At 43.7% G+C, this 23728-nt stretch overlaps 1 protein-coding gene across 1 annotated transcript in view; it reads right to left on the reverse strand.

The window, feature by feature from the left end:
- Pdzrn3 (PDZ domain containing ring finger 3) overlaps positions 1–23728 on the reverse strand; it is a 226564-nt gene that overhangs the window by 196354 nt on the left and 6482 nt on the right. Inside the window, exons 2-3 of the mRNA XM_005071214.4 lie at positions 14931–15017; positions 7837–7944 (exon numbers count right to left, since the gene is read on the reverse strand). Coding sequence (XP_005071271.1) covers positions 7837–7944; positions 14931–15017 — 195 coding nt within the window. The remainder of the gene's footprint in view (positions 1–7836; positions 7945–14930; positions 15018–23728) is intronic.

Genomic DNA, 23728 nt, shown 5'->3' on the forward strand with positions numbered 1-23728 from the left:
CATAGATTTGGGATTCTTCTACTCATAATCCTATCCACAAATGTCACTGTCCACCAGCAGAAGCCAGTGTATGAGATTAAGTTCCAAGGTTGACCTTCTGGAAACATCTGGAATAGTAACCGCTGGTCCTTGGACCATACCTGCTCTGCAGCTGGCAGAGAGTCTTCTGAACATAGGATGGGCTATACCATTTATCTTTCATCAAAATAGACTATGTGGATAACAAAGGGATAAAGGTCTCCAAGTTGTACAAGTGAGTTCTGCTTATTTTGCTTGTTTGCATGTGGGATCTTATTCTGTAGTCCAAGTTGTCTTTTAACTCATAGTCTACCTGCTTTAGCCTCCTGAACTCTGGATTTCTGGCAGGTACCACCATATTTGGGTAGTTTTTATGTTTATGGATATGCAGGTGTGTGTGTGTGTGTGTGTGTGTGTGTGTGTGTGTGTGTGTTTTGCAGCAGGGTCTCTCATTTTCCTGCTGCTTGTGGTTAGACGAGACTACATACCCAGTGAACTCCAAGAATCCTTCTGTCTCCAGCTCCTTAGTACTCTGATTGTATGTGCCCACCACTATGTCCAGCTTTGTTGGTGGTTTCTAGGGAATGGGTCCCCATGTTAGCACAGCATGGAGCATGCTTTACAGGCTGAGCTCTCTCTCCCTCCCCAGTTTTTACTTTTTAAAATGACTAACTCACTGAATTTTCCAGACTCCCTTGTTGAATTTGTTTAGTGGGGATCTGTCACTGTGGGACAGAATAGTTAGCTCTATGGCTTTATTTCTGACATTACCTAAAACCAGATCATCTATGTTTGTGTCTGTTTAGCCATGATGCTTGCTGTATGCTCTTGTGTAAGAAATATCCGACTTTTCTCACTCCTCTAATGAATAGTATAATCAAAAGGGCTATTTAGGTCACAGAGTATTTTTCTTCACTAAAATAAAACTAAATGGAAAGACTTTAAGGACTTTTCATCACTGGTAATATCGAAACAAAGAGGAGAGGTTTAATTCAAAGGAAAAAATGCACTGCTCACCATGTTCAAAAGTTCTTACCCCAGAACTGAAGATCTATGCAGAGAAAGAATAAATCAACCACATGGACTTGGGCTAAGATTAGGCTTACTGACGTCAGCATGGTTTTCAAGACATGCATATGGATAAATACAGAAGCAGAACTCAGTGACTAGCTGGTGTATCTGTGTGTTTGCATATACACAGAGACTTTTTAAGAAAAAAAAAACTCAAAAAAAAAAAAAAGCCGGGCGTTGGTGGCACACGCCTTTAATCCCAGCACTCGGGAGGCAGAGGCAGGCGGATCTCTGTGAGTTCGAGGCCAGCCTGGTCTACAGAGTGAGTTCCAGGACAGCCTCCAAAGCCACAGAGAAACCCTGTCTCGAAAAACCAAAAAAAAAAAAAAAAAAAAACTCTGTCAACTAAGGATGACTGGAAATGATGAAAACTCCCACCAGCTGGACCAGTTACCTGGGATGCCAAGGAAGGAAAAGTTTAAAACCAGTCTCAGCAACTTAATCATACCCTATCATAAAGTAAAATATAAGAGGGCAGATTGATGAGCCCACCAGGAACCAACAGATAATTACAAACCCATGGTCCCACAAACAACTCCAGTTGAACTCAGTGGGTTACAAAACAAAACAAAACGACATGGATGTGGGAATGGATTGGGGTGGGCATAACAGGAGTGGGAGGAAGAAGGAAGAGGTGGATGTGAAGTTCTCAGACTGCGTTACATATGTGTGTCAGAATGTCAAATCAATTTTTTAAAAGTCTACAGGCAGAACATTTATTAAAGAGGTATAAGACCCTAGGTTCAATTCCCATCACCATGAAATAAAAAAGTAATAAATAAATAGGGAATCATAGTGAGAGTCTAGAATAATGGGTACCTATATTCTGGTTAGAAATTTCAGATTGCAATAACTGATCAAGGAAAGCCTAAGGTGGATAAATGCTCACACATGATAGGAACATGTCAAAGAGTCAGAATCTTAAAGTTTATAAAAGCTACATCTGGCCCGAACCAGTCATGAGACCATCAAATTGTAAAGATGCATGAGACCCCATTGAAACAGACAGACAAATGGGTAGACTAAATAGAGAAAAGAATGCCCCTTCTTACAGTGGAAGGCCAAGTAATACAAATTCAGAGTGGGGCTTGTAGACAACCACCATGTGTCAACCATCAATAATAATAAATTCAACCAAAACCCACTAATGAATAAAAAATAAAGCAGTGTGTGACATCTTGGAAATGGGCAGAATATGTACACAGCCTTCAAGGGTCTTTCTGCATGACACTATTAATTACAGAGACAAGTTGCAGAGTATTACAGAGATAATTATTAGTGACAAAGAAACATGTGCCCAAAGACTAGGAGTTTAAATTAACATGACCAATGCAAAGACAAGTGGATATGTCAACTCTTATATCATGGGCCAAGAAAGATACATATTTCCTTCTGTTGTTTCAGGAGATTTCTGTGTGTGCCACGTGTGTGTATGTCTATATGTGTTTCCTTTGCTTTGTCTTTGTCTCTTTATTTTATGTTAATTTTTCTTGTTTTGTTCTATTCAAATTTGCTTGTTCGTATTTTGTTACTTTTTTTCCTTCCTTCCTTCTTTCCTTCCTTCCTTTTTTTTTTCCTTAAATGCCTATTTGGGTAGGGAGGACCTTGGAGGAGTTGAGGGAAGAGTATCCTAATCAAAATATTTTCTATGAAAAAATTCTGTCTTTTTTTAATTAAAAAATAAAAAATTGTAAAAATTAAACATACCAAACACAATTTGATTTGCAAGAGTAGACTTTAAGTATTCTTTCTTTCCCAAGGGAAAAATAAAGAATATAATTATGCAAGAAAATATTTTGGTATAGAGGATAAAAAAAGTTATTCTAAGGCCAAGGAATACTAAAGGTGAATGAAATCAACGGCAGGTATGATGGTTAATTCTGTCCACTCAACATTCCCAGAGATTAACTGAGGCAGGAAGGTCCATCCTACATCATTCTACTGACTGGGGGTCGTGGCACCACTCTATTCTATTGGCTGGGGTCATGGTATCATTCTATTGGCTGGGGTCCTGTCCTGAATTATAAGGAGAAAGTAAGTTAACAACAGCATTTCCTGACTGTGGATGCCATGTGACCAGTGGCCTCAGCCTCCTGCCACCATGCCTACCTCACTATGATGACTGTGCCCCTACACGCTAAGCAAAGCAAACCCTTCATTAAATTTCTTCTGAGCTATATTTTGTTGAAGCAATAAGAAATGTAAGTAATACCACAGGGGACTTTCTTACCCTGTAAAGAACATTGTAGAAAGTAGTAACAAAATGTGAATCAATCCTGGAGGTGATGGTACTGTGCCATTGTTCATTTCCTGGTTTAGACTACCACGCTGCATACGTGGTGTGAGGTAGGATGCGGGGGCTTGAAGATGGCTCAGCAGAGACAGGTACTTTCTGCCAAGCGTAGCAACCTGGGAAACCCTTCATGGTGGAAGGAGAACTCCCTCTGAAAAGTTGTTCTCTGATATCCACACATGCACTGTGGCACACACGTGCACGCACACACAAATATCCTCACGGACACACAAATAAATATAAAAAATATTGATGCATTTATGAGACTGATGCTCTGCTACTGCATAAAGGAGGCCCCTCATACCCAAATAAGCAAGGATGAAAAAATGGAGTCAGCAAAAGAAGGAAGTAAATGGAGATGCTGATATCTAGGTAAAGAAAGCACAGGCATTTGTGCCTATGAGTCTGACGTCCTCCAGACCTTAAAGAAAAGAGAAAAAGAACACTCCATCATGTTGCCTCATACTCCATTCTGCCACTTCCGCTGGTCTCAGAATATTATCCTTCCTATAAGAATCCTGGCTCTGCAATCTAATAGCCTGGCAATATTTTTTTTTTCTATGTAGCAGGCCTAGCTGTCCTGGAACTAGCTCTGTAGACCAGGCTGGCCTCCACTTGTCTCTGCCTCCTAAGTGCTGATATTAAAGGCCTGTGCCACCACTGCCCAGCTCTGCTTGTCTTTCAACCCAACCTCATTAGCAATGACAGACCAACACAAGCAGAATACACAAAGGCAGAGGAGGAGTGGTTTGCACCACACCTTTTGGGACTCCAGAGCTCCTGACTACAACTCTCAGGTCTCCCAGTCAGAACACTTTTGAGATGAACATGCGTTTATGAATTCTGGGAATTGAAGGGCTGATGCCACTGTCTCTACACCCACAGAATCACATTTGATGGCTTGAACAGAAAGCAATTTCAACCACACAATTGCTGAAGGCTTTTATCACCACTTGTTACAAGCCCTAGCCAACAGTAGATTGAACTCAGCCCTCCAATTCATAAAAGCTTCAAGACATAACTATATATCTATCATCCATCCACTCATCCATTATCTATCTATATCTATAGATAGATATAAAATACTTATGTATTTATGAGATAGATACACACGTGTGTGAGAGAGAGAGAGACAGAGAGAGAGAGAGAGAGAGAGAGAGAGAGAGAGAGAGAGAGAGAGAGAGAGAGAGAGAGAAAGAGGAGACAGAGAATGCATAAGCACAAGCCTCTAAAGTGAGCTTGCCAGGCTCTCCATTCTGCCACGTTCTGTGGTAACAGGGAGGTGGCCCAGTGTTGGCTGGACTGCAGAAAGATGGTTTATATCCTGCCTGGCACACCCCTGAGGGATTTTTGAGGTTAATATTGATATTATGTGATTTTTCAACTTTTGCTCTTTCTTATATAACCACATCAGACTGTTCCTTTGAGAACGTTGGGAATTTTAAGGTACAGGAGTCTTACATCATCTTTACCAGACAATAAAAACAACAACAAAACAAAACAAAACAAAAAACTAGCTCAGAGGCAGCAAAATGAAACCACTGGGGAAGTTAGAGTTTCGTAAGAGATAAGACATACAGAGAAATGCCTCCTAATAAAAGCAAGTTTATATGCAATTCAAGGAAGACTCAAGAGTAGACAAAGTCCCAGGAGGCTAGGAGGTGGAGGAGTAGGAAGGACAAAAAAAAAAAAAATCAGAAACCACAGGCAAGAGCTTCCTGTGTCTCTGGGGCAGAGGTGAGAGAGGATGGTAATATATACATATATATGCAGGCCAATAGAGGACACAGGGTGTTAGCAGACAGCAAGTGCTTCTGACACATGTTCTGGGAGGGCATTTAATGCAAGGAGCCCAACATCCACAGCTCCAACTTCCCCACCAGGCCTTGGCAGCACAAGGGCAAGGATCCCTTTGGGGACTGTCACCCAGGCAGTCTGAGAAGAGAAGGGTGCCGATAGCTCTGTCCCCGAGCAGCTTGACTGTAGCCTATTCAACACCATGGCAGTTCCTTCACAGTAATGGTAACCAGTGCCCTTCAGCTGGCATGGCACATCACGCCTACACAGGGCACAGCTTCTGCCAGCACCACCGCGTCTTCGAAAGTTGCTGTGCCCGGGTACTCATGTAGCAACTCACTATTACAGAGAATCTTCCATTCACTTTTACACTATGGTCTACCATTTTCCAAGTCTCAGTGAGAGTGTGCACACATAGTTCTGTGGCTTTTACTTCCTGACAACATTGACTTCACTTCAATTTTTATGAAAGGTGATGTTGGGGAAAGAGGGCAGATCTGACTGTACATGGATGAGGACACTGCTCCGGTTCCCGAAACAGACTCCAGACAGAGAACAATGCAGACTCACCCTTCAGTATGCATGAGGTTGCATTTGTCTGTGGATTTAATATCAGTAGCCTCTTGAAAGAACTAAAGTTCCCCCAGCGAGGTTCTGCTACTAGCTGCTCACTGCCTTGAAAACAGGAGATTTAGGGTGGGAAAACAGGAAGCCTAACTCTTCCCATGAGCACACACACACACACACACACACACACACACACACACACACACACAGTGCTATCAGACTCATGGCCCTAGGTAATAAACCCTGACACAAATGAGGTGAACCAGAAAACGTATCTGCAGTCATGAGAATCACTGTATCATGTCAGGAGAGATTAGAACTCAGCAGAGAAGGGCACACTGTGTCAGTTGTGATTATGCATGTGGCGGCTCTCTATCGGGATCTCCCTCCTTTATGTCTCAACACTACACTGGGGCATGATTAATATTTTACATACTGTCCAAAGTGGGAGTGTGACTTACCAGGAACCGTACTGAACATTTCAAACACAGATCGTTCTCTGCCAAGAGAAAATCCTGCGCAGCTGGAGATTTCTCATTTGCAAAACTTAAGAGCAATGAAATTCCGTGACTTGGAGAAAGCGGCTGTCCCACTGACGCCTTGGCAACACAGGCTGTACTTATCTTTTTGAACAATAGCCTCAGAAAATGTATTGGCTTTCAAAAGCTATGGTAATGCATTTGAGCTCTGCTGCCCAAGCTAGCTGCTGTAAGGGAAAATCCACTACTCTAGGCTGGAAAGTCCAAAGCATAAGGTTTAACTCCAAGTTCAGAACTCTTTTGAAGGTCAAATGCAGTATAACAACATTGATAGTATCCTTAAGATAAAATCAAGTACCCTTTGAATACATCAGAGACCACATGGCTTTTACTCTCAGTTATAACTCAGGTACTTAGTTTACCCAGGAAGATTCAACTATATTTTTTATTAATTCTATCCCCCAGAAGACATAAAATTACCCAGAAGGAAATCACACTACACTCAATTGGTTCACTCAATAGGAACACTGAGAATTCTGCTCTCCATCTTCTTTGCATGTTGTGCCTTAAGAAGAAGCCTGTGGTCACATGCCCATGGGTGATGTAAACTCACTTATGGTTTAACATAAAAATGCCCAGGAAATACAGGTGTCTGGGACAGCAAACTCCTCTGGTAGTTGTGCTAGTTTTCTGGCTTCCTATTGTTGACTATGACAATAGACATGACCATGGATGTGCTGCCTGTGACACCTAGTAGGTCACCTTGGAATCTCATATTTACTTTTCTCTAGAAAGGAGATTGAACAATCTAGTTCCCAGAAATACTCACTAAATGAGAAACCCGAATGGTCCGAAACAGCTCCCAAAGGAAGTTGGGTCTTTCACACTTGGTAACAAGAGCCCATACAATGAGGTGAGAAGCCATCGGCTACCTATCGGCATCCTAGAACCCTATCATGCGCTACCCTACCTCCCAAAGTGCTGTATGGTGTTGCTGCGAGATTTACCGGTGAAAAGCTCCAAACGTGCTACACAGTGACTGGGAATGAATAGACGGGTATGAAGGGAGAGGATCCTGACGTCCACTTGGACCTGCATGTCTCCAGGCAATCCAGTAGTCTAACAGACCTCAGGCAGACAGCCAAGAGGGGAATGTGAGGGCGCACAAACAATGCCTGTGTGGAGGCTGCGCTGTGCTGTGAGCACAAGGAAAAGAGGATGACTTTGGGGCTGACACACTCGCACCCAGTATGCACAGCGCCCCTATTCGTCCAGCGGGGGGCTGATCATCTGTTTCTAACTAGCGTGCAAACCCACCGATGGTTGTTTTGCACAGAGCTAGAACAGAGGCATAGCAAACAGATGGAGGTCCCCTTGGAAAGAGCCAAATTGTAAACATGCCCCCTCCAAATCCAGCCTCTCCTTGCTGAACAAAACTTCACACCAAGGCAATCAACACCGGATCAGGTTACACACCACCAGCAAAGAATACTGCTGCCCACCCGTCTCCACATGAGGCACTCTAACCCCAGCCCCTAGACATCCCTCTGCAAGGCCAGGCAAAGGTGGATGGCAGGCAGTCTATTCAGACACCAGCCAGTGTTCACATACCTCAATAATCCTGTCATGAATTTGCAGGCCTCCTTCCTTGGCTGCGGGCCCACTGTCAACTATTTTGGATACAAAGATTCCTTCACTGGAGGATCCATCTTGATTGTCCTTTGGGTTAAGAAAACACAGGCATGAATGCTAGGCATGGAAGCTGGTATAAAAAAAAAAATAAAAAACAACTTTGCCCTCTGCGACCCCAGTTTGTCAGAAGCAGTGTTAACGGTAAAAGCTGTTTGGTTTCTTTAATTTCTGTTTTAAACCGAAACTGGCTCATATGTACTGTAAAAATATTCCAAACTGGAGCCAGAGTCAGATGATGGGAGGAGTGTGCTATCTTTGAGCAGCCATCCTCCTCCTCCGCGAGGCATCTATTTCGGCGTGTGCATTCTGTCCAACATACTTTAACACATAACCTTCCTCAACACGAGTCTGTCCCCCTTCATGTACATAAGCAGGGTCACACCAAGCCCACGCTTTTGCCCCTGGCTGTATTTTTTTCTTTTAATTTCCCTTTCCTCCCCCCCCCACTTTCCGTTCCATTACCTTTTCTTTCTGTCTGTCACCCCTACCTCCTCTTCCCATCCTTCTTGTCTTCCCTCCATTCTTCAATCCCTTCCTTTCTTGTCTCCCCAACCTCCCCCCCTTCCTCTTTTCTCTCTTCCTCTTCCTCCATGTCTCTTTTCTTTCCTGCTTTTAGGAGCAACTATGCCACACTTCCCAGTACTGTCCTATTTCCCCATACTGAACAGGACACTAGCTTAGGAAGAGTTCACGGCACTTGCCATCAGATGAGGTGGTGTGATAACCCCTCAGATTTAACAGTTTGAAACATCTTTTCTCACAAACACCTAAGGTAGAATCCTTAGCAATTTGAACCACTGGGTCAAATATGTACAAGAGGTGAACACTGCTTACTGGACTTCTAGAGACTACCCCAAGATTTTACTAGACACTCCCCCCCAGTTGTTACCTATACAAAGAATTTCTCCCGGAGAAACTATGTAATAATCTAATTATGAAGTGAGTTATTTACAAATAAAGAGCAAGAAGTCGGCTCATTTCTCCAAGTCCTCCCTTTCCCCTAACTAGAAAAGGATCCGACTGCTCACTCTGGCCCCAGCTTGCTCCTGAACTTCTTTCTACACAGCACTGCCACGAGTCCTTTCCAAGTGTTTAGAAAGTTCTAGTGATTAACAGATGGGGTTTTAAATTACATGGCATATGCACATGCTGTTTCCAAACAAAAGCATCTGATAATATACTTGATCTTACCCAAAAGGCCAATAAAACAAGATGACTTGAAAAGGAAGCAAGGACACTCCAGAGAACTCCAAACCAGCGCCATACTAAATTCCTTCCCATAATGCCAGAAGATCTATTTTAATAATGCTTTCTCTATAAATATATAAAAATACCATGGCCCAAAACAATTATGAAAATATGACATTTTCCTCTCCAAACAGGAGAGAGAGATGACGAGAGGGGAGTAGAGGGAAAGTGAAAGGGGGAGGGAGGAAGACTGTTCTCAAGAAAAACAACTAAGGCAAGGAATGCGCTCCACACCTCTCTCCCTTCCAATAAGGCCCTCCTTCCCTCCCCTCCCCGCCCTCCCCCACTGGCTCTTACTCTCCATCTGTTTCTATGCCTCTTGTATCTCTCCATCTATTTCTCTCTACGAATCTTTTTCTGTCTCTCTCTAACTTTATCTCCACCTCTCCCTCTCTCTTTATATACACACATACACACTCACTGTCTGTTCCTCTCTCTCTCTCTCTCTCTCTCTCTCTCTCTCTCTCATTACATACACCAGAACAAAGAAAAAACACCAAGTTAACATGAGCATGAAATATTTACCCATTCTCAACCCCTGGCATGTGACAGACGTATCTCTAAGCGCCACCCAAGTTCCATCAATGCTTTCTTAGAAGATGGGTCAGCATTGACATGGGTGCCGCATGATGTTAGTTCTCTTCAACAGGCATCACAGCTTACCAACTCGTCACTCAGTCCACACTAACTCTTTACCGGCTAAGATGTTACAAGTATCCTTTCCCTCTTAGCAGCTGAATCCCAATCCAGCTTCCTACATGAGCATCACAAATGCCAGCACAACAAGGCATGAGGGTTTCTATTTCCCAAGGATTCGTGAAGCAGCAGGCACATGCTTCCCTTAATCCTCAAGATAACCACGGCATACAGAACTATTGTTGTTTATCCCACAGGAGGAAAGCCTGAATTCAGAAAGGCTAAATGCACATAGCTGAAAAACAGCATTAGTTCATAGAGGCTAGATCTTCAAAGGCAGTACTCTTTCCCAGTGAGGGATGCAGAGGTCCAGCATCTCATCTACATGACATTCTAATTAAGGTAGCTGAAGAGTCTCACTGGACAGCCAAAGGTTTATAAGTAAGCTGGATTTTCCATAGAGGAGATGCTGATACATCTCATACCTTTGGTTCCCCACTTTACATTTCATGGCCAGAGAAGAGATGCGGGATGGACTTTGAGCTTTGGTTTGCTCTGCAAAATACTACACTATGTCTAAATAATTATTATAAAGGGATGCAAGAAAGTTCAAGTAAAAATCTGACAGGAACAAGCAAGACCCAACACCAGAATTAGTGTAAGATGGCAGTGAAGGGTGAGGCGAGGATGCAGAAAATACAAAGAGAAAGCTATTGTGATATGTCATTTGGGAAAACAGTTGCCTTACAAGCATGAGGACCTGAGTTCAATACCCTAGAACCTCTGAACACACACACGCACACACATGCACCCATGCACGCACCCACGCACGCACACACGCACGCACGCACGTGTGCGCAGTTGGAGTCCATTCCTGACAGGCACATTTTCTCTTGGGTACCTGTCTTCTTGCTAAGTCTGTCTGGCTCCTCCCCTAACATACTCCAAGTCAGATCTATTTATCAAGGTGAACTAATATACCATGGGATTTGTTTTATTGTCTTCAGTCAAGGAAAAACAAGAAGGGTTGCTTTTATTCCAGGAGTAGCCAGATATAAAATACACTTGCCCCACACCTAAGTGACAGGAAACACCTGACCAGCTAAGACTTCTTAGGGGACATAAGAACTGATAAATTAGTGATGTGCTTTGGCTGACAGCATTGTATATAGCCTTGTGCAATGACAGTCCTGATGTCAGAGTCCCTGGACTGGGCTATTTCATAGGCCAACCAAGCAGCTTATGGGAATTCCTTGAGAAACACACTCATCATTTACATTGCTTTCTACTTCAAGACCTGATAATGTGTATGCCTGGTTGCTCAGCTCTGGTTCACCTGAAACTCACTCTGTAGACCAGGCTCATCTCAAACTCAGATCTGCCTGACTCTGTCTCCCAAGCGCTGGGATTAAGGACTTGTGCCACTGTGCCTGGAATTCAGCTCAGCTTTTTCCTGTGTACCAGAGATCTGCCAGAAACCCCAGTGAAATGCAGAATACATTTAGATGTTGATATATATATATTTTTGCTAATCAGGAAACTTATAACCAATACTAGAGTAAACACATCCATACAGAATAGAACTCTCCTCCAGTTTCTGCTGTTTGGTATGTGTGGTTTATATTTCTGTGCTCCTGTGTGTGTGCTCCAGCTCCTCCCTTCCTCCCTCCCTCCTTCTCTCTCTCTCTCTCTCTCTCTCTCTCTCTCTCTCTCTCTCTCTCTCTCTCTCTGTATGTGTGTGTAAGGCAACAGATGAGCATACAGTTAGCTGGGCGCTGGTGGTGCACGCCTTTAATCCCAGCACTCAGGAAACAGAGGCAGGTGGATCTCTGTGAGTTTGAGGCTAGTCTGGTCTACAGAGCGAGTTCCAGGACAGCCTCCAAAGCAAAACCCTGTCTCAAAAAACCAAAACCAAACAAAAAGCCCACAAACAAACAAACAAACAAAAAAAAACAAACCCCAGCTTTCCATATTTATTTTATATGGATGTGAATGTGGAGGTCAGAGGACAGCTTGAGGGAGTAGTGTCTCACCAAAGTCAGGCCATCAGGCTCAGCAGCAAAATCTTTTTCTTTTTTTAAGGCAGTCTCTCAATGAACCCTAGTTTGCCATTTGAGATAAACTGGCTGATCTGGACATTACCTAGCATCCCCCTGTCTCTGCCCACTTTCCAGCATGATGGCTACACCCTCTGGCTTTTTATGTGGGTTCTGGGGATCGCACTCCAGTCTTCATGCTTGCATAGCAGACACTGTACCCACTAAGCCCTCTACTCAGTTCTCCACGCATAGCTTTAGTTAAAGACCAAATCCACAGAGAACTCTTAGGAAGGTTACACATTCAGGTCGGGCTTGATTTTAAATCAACTGTTTTTTAAATTTATTTATTTATTATTATTATTATTATTATTATTATTATTATTTTGGTTTTTCAAGACAGGGTTTCTCTGTCCAACTTTTTAAAAGGAAAAGAAGTGGACCCCCCTCCTTTTGAAAAGCTGAAACCATCTTCCCAGGGAGTAAGCATGACCCTTCACCTCTCCTAGAGTGAGCCTGCTAAGAAGCCTCCTGAACTCAGCCTAATAGGTTTCTCAGCAATCACCAGCCACAGAAGCACCTTGCCACACCAGGATTTTGTAAACATTGGGCTTTGATGTGGTTCCACCTGGGGCAGAGAAAAGGTCTTCCTAGTTCAGGCTCTGTCCGCTGTAGAAGTTTCTGAAACATCTAGTTAGGGAAGTGGATCTGACTTTACAGAGGTTGTTTTAAAACTGACAGCAGAAGGTGGGCAGAGGGGGCCCATCACCACAAATGCAATTAAAGGGAATCCCATCTATTCGCTGTGCTAAGTAGCTTACATGCTTTCTTTGCTTTGTCTTTTCCTTTAGGGTGCTGTGCATGCTGGCCACGGGCTCTAGCACTGAGCAATACTCCCCCCACCCCAGTTACAAACAGGCCTTTTTATAAGTTGGCACATGCCCAAAGCCCTCTTTGTTGGTAGCTGAGGTCAAAGGCTTACATACTGAGGTTCGGCTGTTTCCCTCCCCCTTCCCAAAGGTGGCTTCAAGGGACTAGATCAGAACAACCTGGTGACACACAGCCTGGGGTCATTAGCAGCTATAAGAGGGAAAACAGAAAAGGGCCAGCCAGCCTCACACCATCTCCAGTTTGGTAAGATTTCCACAAAGATGATGGGAGATTGTGAGCTCGTTTCCCTGGTTTGGTAATGTGGGAAGGGCTGCTGCCCCCACCCAACATTTAAAATGTTGCCTCAGACAGATGACGTTCATCATTTTATCTACTACATATCATTTATGACAAAGCTGTCAGTTTTTAAAAACAAAACTTTGTTTTTGAAATTGTGGTTTTGGCTGAAAGCTATAGGAATTCCACCATAAATCTCATGTCACTCCCCTTGAGTAAAAACACAGTGCGGTGAGTCACTGCCCACATTACTTCAGAGTCCAGACCCAGTGCTGACTGCATCTCATTTTGATCATTTCTCTGCATATCCTTCAACTCTAATCATTTGATTATGTCTAGTTGCCCCAAATGCTACCCGTCCCTACTCTAAGTCTTGTGAGCACTGCCAAATCCACTGTTTTATTGGTCCTTCGTTTTCTTTTTTTTTTAAACTTTTTTTATTACTTTAATTTTAAATAGCGTGCTTCACATGTCAATCCCAGTTCCCTCTCCCTCCCCTCCTCCTGCACCCCCCACCATCCCCCCAAGCCTCCCACCCTATCCCCAATCCAAATCAACTGTTTTCTATCTTAGTGACCTTTAAATATTACCAAAAAAGTGTGTGTGTGTGTGTGTGTGTGTGTGTGTGTGTGTGTGTGTGTGTGTGTGTGTGTGTCCCTGTGTGGGGGTATGGGGGAGGGATGCATGTGTGTGGAGATAAACACAGATCATGAACCTGGGCACAGAGATGCTTGTGTAGAAAGCCAGCAATCAGGAGGCTGGGACAAGTGGATCTTATGATCTAGGTCTGCGAGTGGATTCATAGCAAGAGCCTGCCTCTAAACTTCAATGCCCCTTTGATGGAGCGAGTTCTATCCATCTTTCAGAACTCAGTTCAGTGGCCCTTGTCTTGAATTCTTTCCCCTTCAGGGAACCTCTAGTGGTGGTTCTTTCCTACCCCATCAGTCTCTCCATGGAGATATGAGCTCCGGAAGGGCTGGGGTGGGGGGTATCACCCGTCTCTACAGGGCTGGCAACCATCTTCCCTAGGCTTTCCTGACTACCACCATTGGTGAAGTCCTTTGCTGTTTTCCTTCGTTTCTCTTTTCCGTTACACTTTCCCTAGTCTATAGTTCACACATGGGCTTGTTCTGTGCCTGACAAAACCCCCACCCAGCAAGCACACTCTGTAACTACAGGGCTCCAAGCTCCTTGGACTTTATTGGACTTATCCATCCCTAGCAAATAACTGTTGTTTACTGTATATTTGTTGAATGAGCAAATCTTGTTTTCTTGAGCTATTTTTAGCTGGCAATCAGGGAAACAGTCAGTGCTAGAAAGAGAAAAGCAACAGCAGACACTCAGCTAATTCTCTTGGAATGATGAGAGCCCCGAAAACATCCCTTGCTATCCCACAGAACTCCTCCTGCAGACATTCTCTTTGAAGCTAAGCTGACAGAGGGGAATTTGGTCTCTTCTGTATAGAGGAGGGGCCACTGAGGGGTGGGGTGGCCAAAGAGTTGCCCTGCTAAGAAAACAGGATGAGATGGAACCTTCTCCATGGGCAATGTGGAGTTCAGAGTGTTAGTTCCACATGGTAGCCTATGATCCAGCTCAACTGGGAGGTAACTTGTTACCCATTTTTAGATACATACATATCACAAAACTTCACTCAGCCCTTCTGCTACACAATCAGTGAGGCTACCCAAGAGGTCAATAGTGTGAAAGGGAGGTACTACTAGGCCAATGCTGTCAAACAAGAGTGACACATCAGGTAAGTGATACTGACTAATACGAACAGCCCTGTGTGTGAAACATCAGACACACAACAAACTGAAGACAGACAGCAGAATGAAGCTAGCCAGTGTCCAGCCTTCACCCCCAGACCTCAACCTCCCTTCCAGCCTCCATAGAGAAAAAGAAAAGATAGTTTAGCAATTAACATACCACACAGGGCCGGCCGCCAATAATATTGAACCCCAGGGATCCAGAGTCCCGATGCAGGACAAGAGTCAGGCTTTTGGTCTCTTCACCCTGCAAGACAACAAATCAGTTGAAATGTTGATTTACAAACAGGAAATTGAGGGTAGTTTTTTTTTTCTTATAAAAGGAACTTGGGGTTACTGAGCTAATTGTTTGTGGTTTTTTAAAATTTATTTAACTTTTATTTTATGTGCATTGGGGTAAAGATACCAGATCCCCTGGAATTAGAGTTGCAGACAATTGTGAGCTGCCAAGCAGGTGCTGGGAATTGAACCCAGGTCCTCTGGAAGAACAGTCAGTGCTCTTAACTGCTGAGCCACCTCACCAGCCCCAAGCTAATTGTTTTTATAAACCTTTATCTCTTGAGAAGTTCAGCCAAGGAAAATTCTAGAACCCAACCTGAAATTCAGCCCTGCCTTTAGGACCTTGCAGACATGCCTGGGATGTCTCAGCCTGAGATGACCACCAAAGAATGTCTGGAGGTGTCTAATGATTCCTTGGTTTCCTGATGCAGCCTTCTTTTGAGTGACCTGCTAGATGCTGGCTGTCTAGACAGCCACTCTCTTGTTTGTTTCTCTATGCGTCTCAAGGACAGCATTCATGTCATGTCACGAAAGGGTCAAATGGCAAGCCTCTCGGAAATGTGAGCACATGCAATGGCCTGTCAATAGTCGTCTCTGTTTGGGAGACTCGGGGAGAGTGCATGGTATAGGAAATTGTCAGCTGCAAAGTGAGGAGTGAAAACAGAAAACCCTGAATTGTGCCACAAATGGGAGGAGGGTTCATTTCCAGAGACACTGCTGTCTGATGTACATGAACCACTTAGCACAAAACATGCTGGGCAGAGCTGGACATCATGACATCATTGAATTCAATAAGCTGAAGACACCTGGGACAGGTCACAGGAGCAGCCAAAAGGGACAGAGATGCCAGGCACCTCAGCTAATGGTCTCAAGTGTTAGAACAGTAAAAATAGATGCAATCTCATGAACAAACTGTTACTCCTTGTTCTGTGACATGAACATTAAGCTCACTAACACAGCTTTGAAACTTTTTCTAGTTGGACAGTTTAGAGCTTTCTGTTTTAGACACTGGAAATCACTAAATCCATTTCTTCCTGTGCTCTCTTAGAAGGGTGAAAAGTTAGAAATACACAGTACTTTGGACAAGTTATCTTACATGGCTTACATGCCTGGCTTTCATAACAATCAATGATGGAAACTGTACAGTTACACACTAATCCAAGGCAGATGGTTGTGCTTTGACAACCTCAAATGGTGTACAAAGAAGAATGGGTGATCAAATGAACACAAAGTTTATTTTTAAATCTACTATTTGAGAATCATATAGAGAGAGGGAAGGGGGGGATATAAGGAGGGAACACACTTGGAAGGGGAGAGGAAAGGGGAGGAAAGGGAGAAGGATGGGCAAAGAGAAAGGGGAAGGGTAGGGGCAAAATGCAATGAATTTTATTATGCTGCACTTCCAATGGTAAAGCTATGTGCCAGATTTGCTACGTGCCAGAAACTATACTCAAAGTGAAGTGCTTTACTAATCCATACAGTTTTATAAACAGATGCCATTACCATCCTCCCAACACAGGTGGAAGACTGCCCCAAAGTTGTTACCTGTCAATGAGCTAACACTAAGTTGAGCTTGTACTTAGATGAACACCCTCCAATTCTATCTTTCATACTTCTTTGTTTCACTGTAGCACGTAGAAGTAACCCTATGCAGGTCTGCAAAATCTAAACCCTGTCCCACACGCTACAACTGCTAAAGTTCTGGGAAAAGAATCCATTGTAGTAAGACTTGCCCGGGAGACAGAAACAGAACAAAACCCTGTTTGAATTGAACTATGTATCTCCAAAGGATGCCATCTGAGGTGATCAGAGACAAGGCCTCGGGTATCTTTTGAGCGATTAAGAAAGTCATGCCAGAAACAATATTTCTGAGTCCAACAGCAGCTTGCAAAGAACTGTCCCAGTGATCAAGCTGGCCTACACTTCCTCGCCAGAGGCAATCCAAGGGAAGTAAGGATGCATCACAACCACCTGGGACTTGTCTGCTGCCCAGACTGGACTCAAATGGCAGTTCATCTCCTAGGGCTGATTCACAGCCGTAATCCAACGTGCAGAAGATTCACCAGGGATGCTGAGCTGACTAACATGAACTTCAGCATGAGACAAATTCTTTCATATCTCCACCCAATTACCAAAAGCCAGTCTCCGTTCTTTCCCCAGGAGTTTCATTCTGCTTTCCCTTCCTTCTGCCTTCATCAACCATCTCCACTCCCTCAGTTTTGCAGATGAAATACAAATTGTAGTTTTCAACACCTGATGCCATACAACAGGTCGGATGGACTAACATTCATCTCTGAAAACCTGTGTAATCTGTTTCTGGGCTCAAACTGCTTTAGAATAGGAGTTGTGGAAATGGTTTCCATTCAATTATATTTCACCAACTAAAGAGAGAGAGATGTGCAGGGGCTCTCACCCTTGCTACCCTCCTGATACTTCATACTTTGTTACAGTGTGTCTTTCATCTAAAGGGATATTTAAGCAGTACTGGATCATTTGGGAGTTTATCACAAACCATGCTATGCAAATTTTCTTCAAAATCCAATGAGGGGGATTAGATGTGGGAAAGAATCCTACTTATATGAACAGCTGATAAAATGATACATCAGTTTCTCCATTAGCACTTTACACCTGGAGAAACAGACTCGGACAACCACATGCACCACACGCAAGCTCAAGGTTAAGTAGAAGTAAAGTGGGAGCCTGAAGACTAGAACCAGGGTCTGTGAAACTCCAGCACCCATGTCCTCTGCAGGATGATGGTAAATGTTTGCATCCTAGCCTAAATCTACCTGCACCAGGTATGTCAACCTGCTACCTCAGGGTTCCATACACCCCAAAATACCTACAATGTGGTCCCACACAGCAGAGCGCAATGCCCTAATAGCAATGTTAAAAGGTTGGACACCCCTGGGGTAAATTGATAAGGCAGCTGCATAATTAAAGTTTGATGAGTAAATTGGATTTTATAATAGTAACTACAAACATTAAGAATGTTTTTCATAACTTGGTAAATCTGGAGAATACTATGGCCCTGGCACCAACAGCATCATAGGTAAGATCTTCCATTTATGAGTTATAACTTAAGGTCGTTTTCCTGATTCACGGAAAGGGGTTAACAGTTTCTTCTCATGCTACAGGTACCATGACAACAGGTGATACAGGTAGTAGCTCACAAGGATACATACACGCATGAGTATACTGGTCAATATTAAGTGCTCAAGACACAACCAAGGCTGAATGCTGAGATGGACCAGGCTCAGTACTGAAGCTAGAATGTTCTTTAGCTCATTATTCACTCTTCCCCCAAATCCATTCAGTGGAGAAAAGCTTAGTCAATATTGAGGTAAGCTTGGAGAACTGGCACCTAAAAATAAATTTTAAAAATAAACAAAATGGAAGATACTATTTTTGTTCTCTCTGTCTCTCTGTCTCTGTCTCTGTCTCTGTCTCTGTCTCTGTCTCTCTCTCCCCCAAGACTGGAAAATAATTCTAGAATACTGATGGAAGAAATACCAGGTAAGGCAGGCAGCTCAGACTCTGAGCAAAGCATAGTTTAGACCAGCAGACAACAAGGTGGGCTATGGACCAGTAGAATGACAATGGGACACAAGGCATGGCCAGGCAGAGGGGAGGTGGCCCTGGGAGCAAAGGGATGGAAAGCAGATGTCACTTATACCAACCAGCACAGACCCAGGAACTGGGAACTTGGCTATGAACTGTGGAGGCAGAAGAGAGGCAGGGTCCTTAGGGGTGGCTGAACACTCTGGAGAGCACCAAGTCCCGCCAGATCGTGGGTCTTAAGGTTGAGAAGTAAGCAAGAGAAGGAAAACACCAGCAAGTAGAAGTGAGGAGAACCCTCCTCAGGAGCTTTGCCTTCAGTTGTCCATACTCTATAACAGTTCCCATGTCTCTTAACCTTGGAGGAATTCCCAGGATCTGACAGATGGAGGAGCACTCCACTGCAGTAGGGGCAGAAAAGAAAAGCAAGTCATTATGGAGCCCAGTGACACCACTGCTTCTTGCAGCTGGAAAGGCAGTCCTAATACACTACTGACATGCTACTGCCATCCTGGGACTCTATCCAAGGAGAGGCTGGGCCCTTAGTTCCCACTTAGGTTTCCTTAGGAGAGCCTTACATCTTTAGGGTGGAGAAAGGGCACAGGTTAACCTCAGAGAAGGGGCTGTGGCTATCAAGACTCAAGAGCATTAAACACCCAAATGGCCCATGCCAGCAGATCATAAGAAATAGAAGCTAACTTCCCAGCAACATAAAGGTGGTTTTGCTTAAAATATGAATTGCTACCCTCTTCCAACATGGAACTATTGGATCATCTGAAATCTCAGATGCTCAGCTTTCAACTCCAAGGCCAGACAGTTAAGAATTTGGAGAGGGAATGATGAGAGTCAGGGAGTGGTGGGTGGGGGGAACAGGAGAAGAGGGTGGGGAAACTGTGGTTGGTATGTAAAATAAATGAAAAATGTTAATTAAATTAAGGAAACTTCATGCTGAAAGTTACATATTACATGTGCTGCCATGAGCCTCTTAATGATGTTTTTCACCCATAACTTTTTACTTAAAGTCAGGCCACATATATGAGTGGTCCCATGTGATGTTATGTCCTAGCGTCCCGCGAGTATAAATAGACTCTATGATGTTTTCTTGTGACAGAACTGCCTCACACAGTTCTCAGATCACCTCCTCCTTAAGTGATGTGTTGCTCCACTTTGATTGTCTGAGAGACACTCTCCCTCTTTCAGTATTGAAGAGTGTGACCTGCCCTCTAGGAACAAAGTCCTGTGCATTTCAGGCTGTCACTCCACTCCTGTCTGGCTTCAGAAGCTTGGACCCAGGCCCTCCATCACTAATCAGTACGACTCTTCTATCCATTCCTGCCGCTGTCACTGTGAACTCTTTCTAAAACTCCTTTTCTGGCTCAGGGCAGTTGTGGGCTCCCAGAATGGGGTTTGCCGAACTGGAAAGCTGCCCAGTGGGTACAGGAGAAATGGAACTGACTGACTGACTGACCACTAGGCTGTCTGGGGTGACAGGACACCTCTCGACTTCAGATTAGCAAAGCTCCTTGGGGCTCACACAGCTGGGAAACAGACCCATCTGTTGACTAGTGACATGAAAGTGCTGTATATTTGGCTGTCACCAGGCAAAGAATGTGCAGAGTTGGGGGTTGGAGAGACTGGGAGACAGAGCCGTCTGCCAGCAGTTCTGTAAGGAAGGGCTGGGGATGTCTTCACTCCCTGCACTGGAGGCTTTGTCCTCTTTGTAGTTCAGACTTTGCCATTCTCAGTGAAGCAGCATAGACTAAGCCCTCCTTGTAATTCAAATTCCAGTTGAAATAAAGGGTTCTTGGAGGAGGAACAGAAGGGGACACTGTTTGAGCCTAAGGCAGAGGGGGTGGGGGTCATAGACATGATACTTGAATATAAGTTTCAGTTGGATGAGATGGCCATGGGAGCAAGAGCAGGATGTGTGGCTTACCGACACAGTTATGGAGAGAATGGAGAGAGATGAAGGGCCCAGGAAGACTGGTAAAGGTGACCAAAGAACAGCTTTTGTGGGGTTTTAAGTTCTGCACACACACACACAAATGTAACAGACACACACACACTAATGTAATAGACACACACACACAATAATGTAACAGACACACACACAATAATGTAACAGACACACACACAATAATGTAACAGATACACACACAATAATGTAACAGACACACACACAATAATGTAACAGACACACACACAATAATGTAACAGACACACAAATAATGTAACACACACACATAATAATGTAACAGACATACACACACACACATACACAATAATATAACAGACTTTTAAAAAGTGTTCTCACTTCTGCCCTACTCAAAAGTTTGCCACATTACTTAAACTACAAAATCCCTGAGCATTTAATTTCGTTTTTGTACAAGCTAAGTTTCAAATCTGTACCTCTAATTCTTGCCACTGACTCATTTGCTTTCGTAGTGACTGTTCACAAGCAATGATTCATGGAAATAACCAAGCACAATGCAAAGCACCATCATGACCTCCAGAGAGACATCCTTAATGTGTCCATCAAGAGTGTGTTATGCTGCAAATGTTTGTGTACCCTCAGTATTCAGATGTCGGGTGGCTGGGAGATGGCTCAGTCAGCAAAGTGCTTGCCTTGCAAGCAAAATGAAGGTCACAAGGGCTGGTGGTGCACGTCTGTAATCTCAGTGCTTGAGATGCAGATGCACAAGTTGTCGGATCCCTGGGGTCCTCTGGCCACTCAGCCTATCATACATACCAAGTTCCACACCACTCAAAGACCTTGCCTCAAACACCAAAATGGATATCACCTGAGCAATAATACTGAACACTGACCTCTGATCTATAACACACACACACACACACACACACACACACACACACTTTAACTTTTCTTTTGTTGAAATGCTAAGTCTCAACATCAGTGGAAGAGAGGAGGCATGTTGAAATGTGATTAGGAATTGGTACCCTCATAGGAGGCTCTAGAGGGGCTTGACTCGTCTACAAAGGCATAGAAAGAAATAAAGAAGAAAAAAAAAGGTTGCCTGTGAACCAAGGCTGCTTCAGGCTTCACCTGACACTGAATTATCACAATTCTGTTCTTGGACTTCTCAGACTCCAGAGCACGAGAAACCAATTTCTATGGTTTACAAACTACCAAATATGTGACATTTTTGTTACTGAAATTCCAATGGACTAAGACAGGGTGGTTAAGAGTTTATGAAATTTTGTTTCTAATGGGATCTCATTATGTAGCACAGGACAGGCCTTGAATGTGCTCCTCCTGCTGTAGCCTCCGGAGTACAATGGTAAGAGTTTTCTTTAAATTTAAACATACAAAGACTGACTCTAAAGTACTTTCTTTGCCAAATTAGAGAGAGAAAAGTCTACTTCACTCAGCAGCTGTAAAACCATTATGTTCTTGTTTATAGGAACTGTGAGTTCCTCTCTGAGTCCCTGAACACCAGGGAAGAAGACACATGTTGTCCTTCAGACCAGAGTCTAAGGTCTGATAGCCATCCCACACTAGCTCTACTCTGGGTACCTTGTATCCAACCCTGACACTCAACCTGGGACTCTTTCTCCCTCTTCATGTTCCTGCAGAGGAGCTATGGCCACCTGAAAACAGCTGCTCACAAACAGGGTGAATTGCTTGCCAGGGGCTCAGATTGACACGCCCATCCCCAGTTCCCAAGGCTGTGGCTGCTACAGGCCACACTCATACCAGAGTTACACACTGCCTTTGCCCTGTTACACACCGGTAATTACACATGTGGCATGGTGAGAAAGATGGCCACCAAGCCCATCTGTTAGTTATTTTCTTTACAAGAGTAATCATTATGTTACACCAATCCCATTCTTATCGGAACTAGCTTATTTGGGCACCTTTACCGGAGGCAGGGGGAGAGTGGTGGCCTGACAGATACAAAGCTTGGATGGGCAAAGAATAAGTTCAGGAGTGTTTTCAATTCATACATAAAGTGTCTGACTGTTCCCTTGAACTAAAGATGTTCAATACCAATCAATGTCCACCACAGTACCTGGAACTCAGGATACATGGATGTGATAAACAGAACAAAAATGTATATTTGGAAGGAGTACATGTACTACCCTCTATGAACTCCTCTTAAAGTAACTTGGATAAAAATGAAAGAAATGAAGTACTAGCCATCCTGGACTATTTCTTTCTATTTATTTTGCCTGGGTGTCTTTGATAGCCAAGCTCTGGTTTGCTTTGTAGTCTCCATGTACTGCACAGGATCTGTGAACATGAAAATCACTGCAAGAGGAGAAACCCAGGGCTTGGAAGCCTAGAGAACAACCAGGAGGAGCCAGGGGGAACACAGTGGGCCTGGTACTAAACTGTCTGGGCTCTGATCCTTCCTGCAGTAGGGAGTGGCCAGGTCTCCACAAGGATGAACTACAAGACTCCATCCATACTCCACCCTGCATGAGGCTGGGCACAGATGACAACAGACCTTCCAAAGCCTGTAGGAGACTTGAGGAAGAGTATCAGTCAGATGATAAGCTATTTTATTTTTTAATTTGTTAAATTTTAATTAAAATATAATTACATCTTTTTCCTCTCTTCTCCTCCCAACCCCTCCTGTGACCCCCTTCTCCTTCTTGAATTCTTTTTCTGCAACTATCATTGTTGTCTGTGTGTATGTATGTGTGTGCTGAGTCTGTTTAGGACTGCTTATATGTATGTGATTTCAGGAGTGACTAATTGATAGTGGATAAAGCATGCTTATTTTGATAAAAGTGCATCATGAGACTGAAGTCAGGAAACACTAAGTTTAAAGCCAACTTTGCCCTTAGAATTCCATTTCTAGTTTTAACAAAACTGGTTTAGAACGTTTCTGTTTGGGGTAAGTATTTGTTGTTGTTTTTGTTTTCCATTTTGTTTTGTACATGAACATGTGTGTACCTCTTCCTGTGTGTGTCATATATGCAAGTATGTACTCACATATATGTAAACCAGGAATCCAGTGTCTTCCTTCAATTGCTCTCCAACACGCACACACACACACACACACACACACACACACACACACACACACGCGGGAGGGAGGGAGGGAGGCTTCTCAATCTGGAGTTTATCAAAGTTCATTAATTCAGCTAGGCTGG

Source organism: Mesocricetus auratus, unplaced genomic scaffold (assembly GCF_017639785.1).
Source record: "Mesocricetus auratus isolate SY011 unplaced genomic scaffold, BCM_Maur_2.0 Super-Scaffold_100676, whole genome shotgun sequence".
Taxonomy (NCBI): Eukaryota; Metazoa; Chordata; class Mammalia; order Rodentia; family Cricetidae; genus Mesocricetus; species Mesocricetus auratus.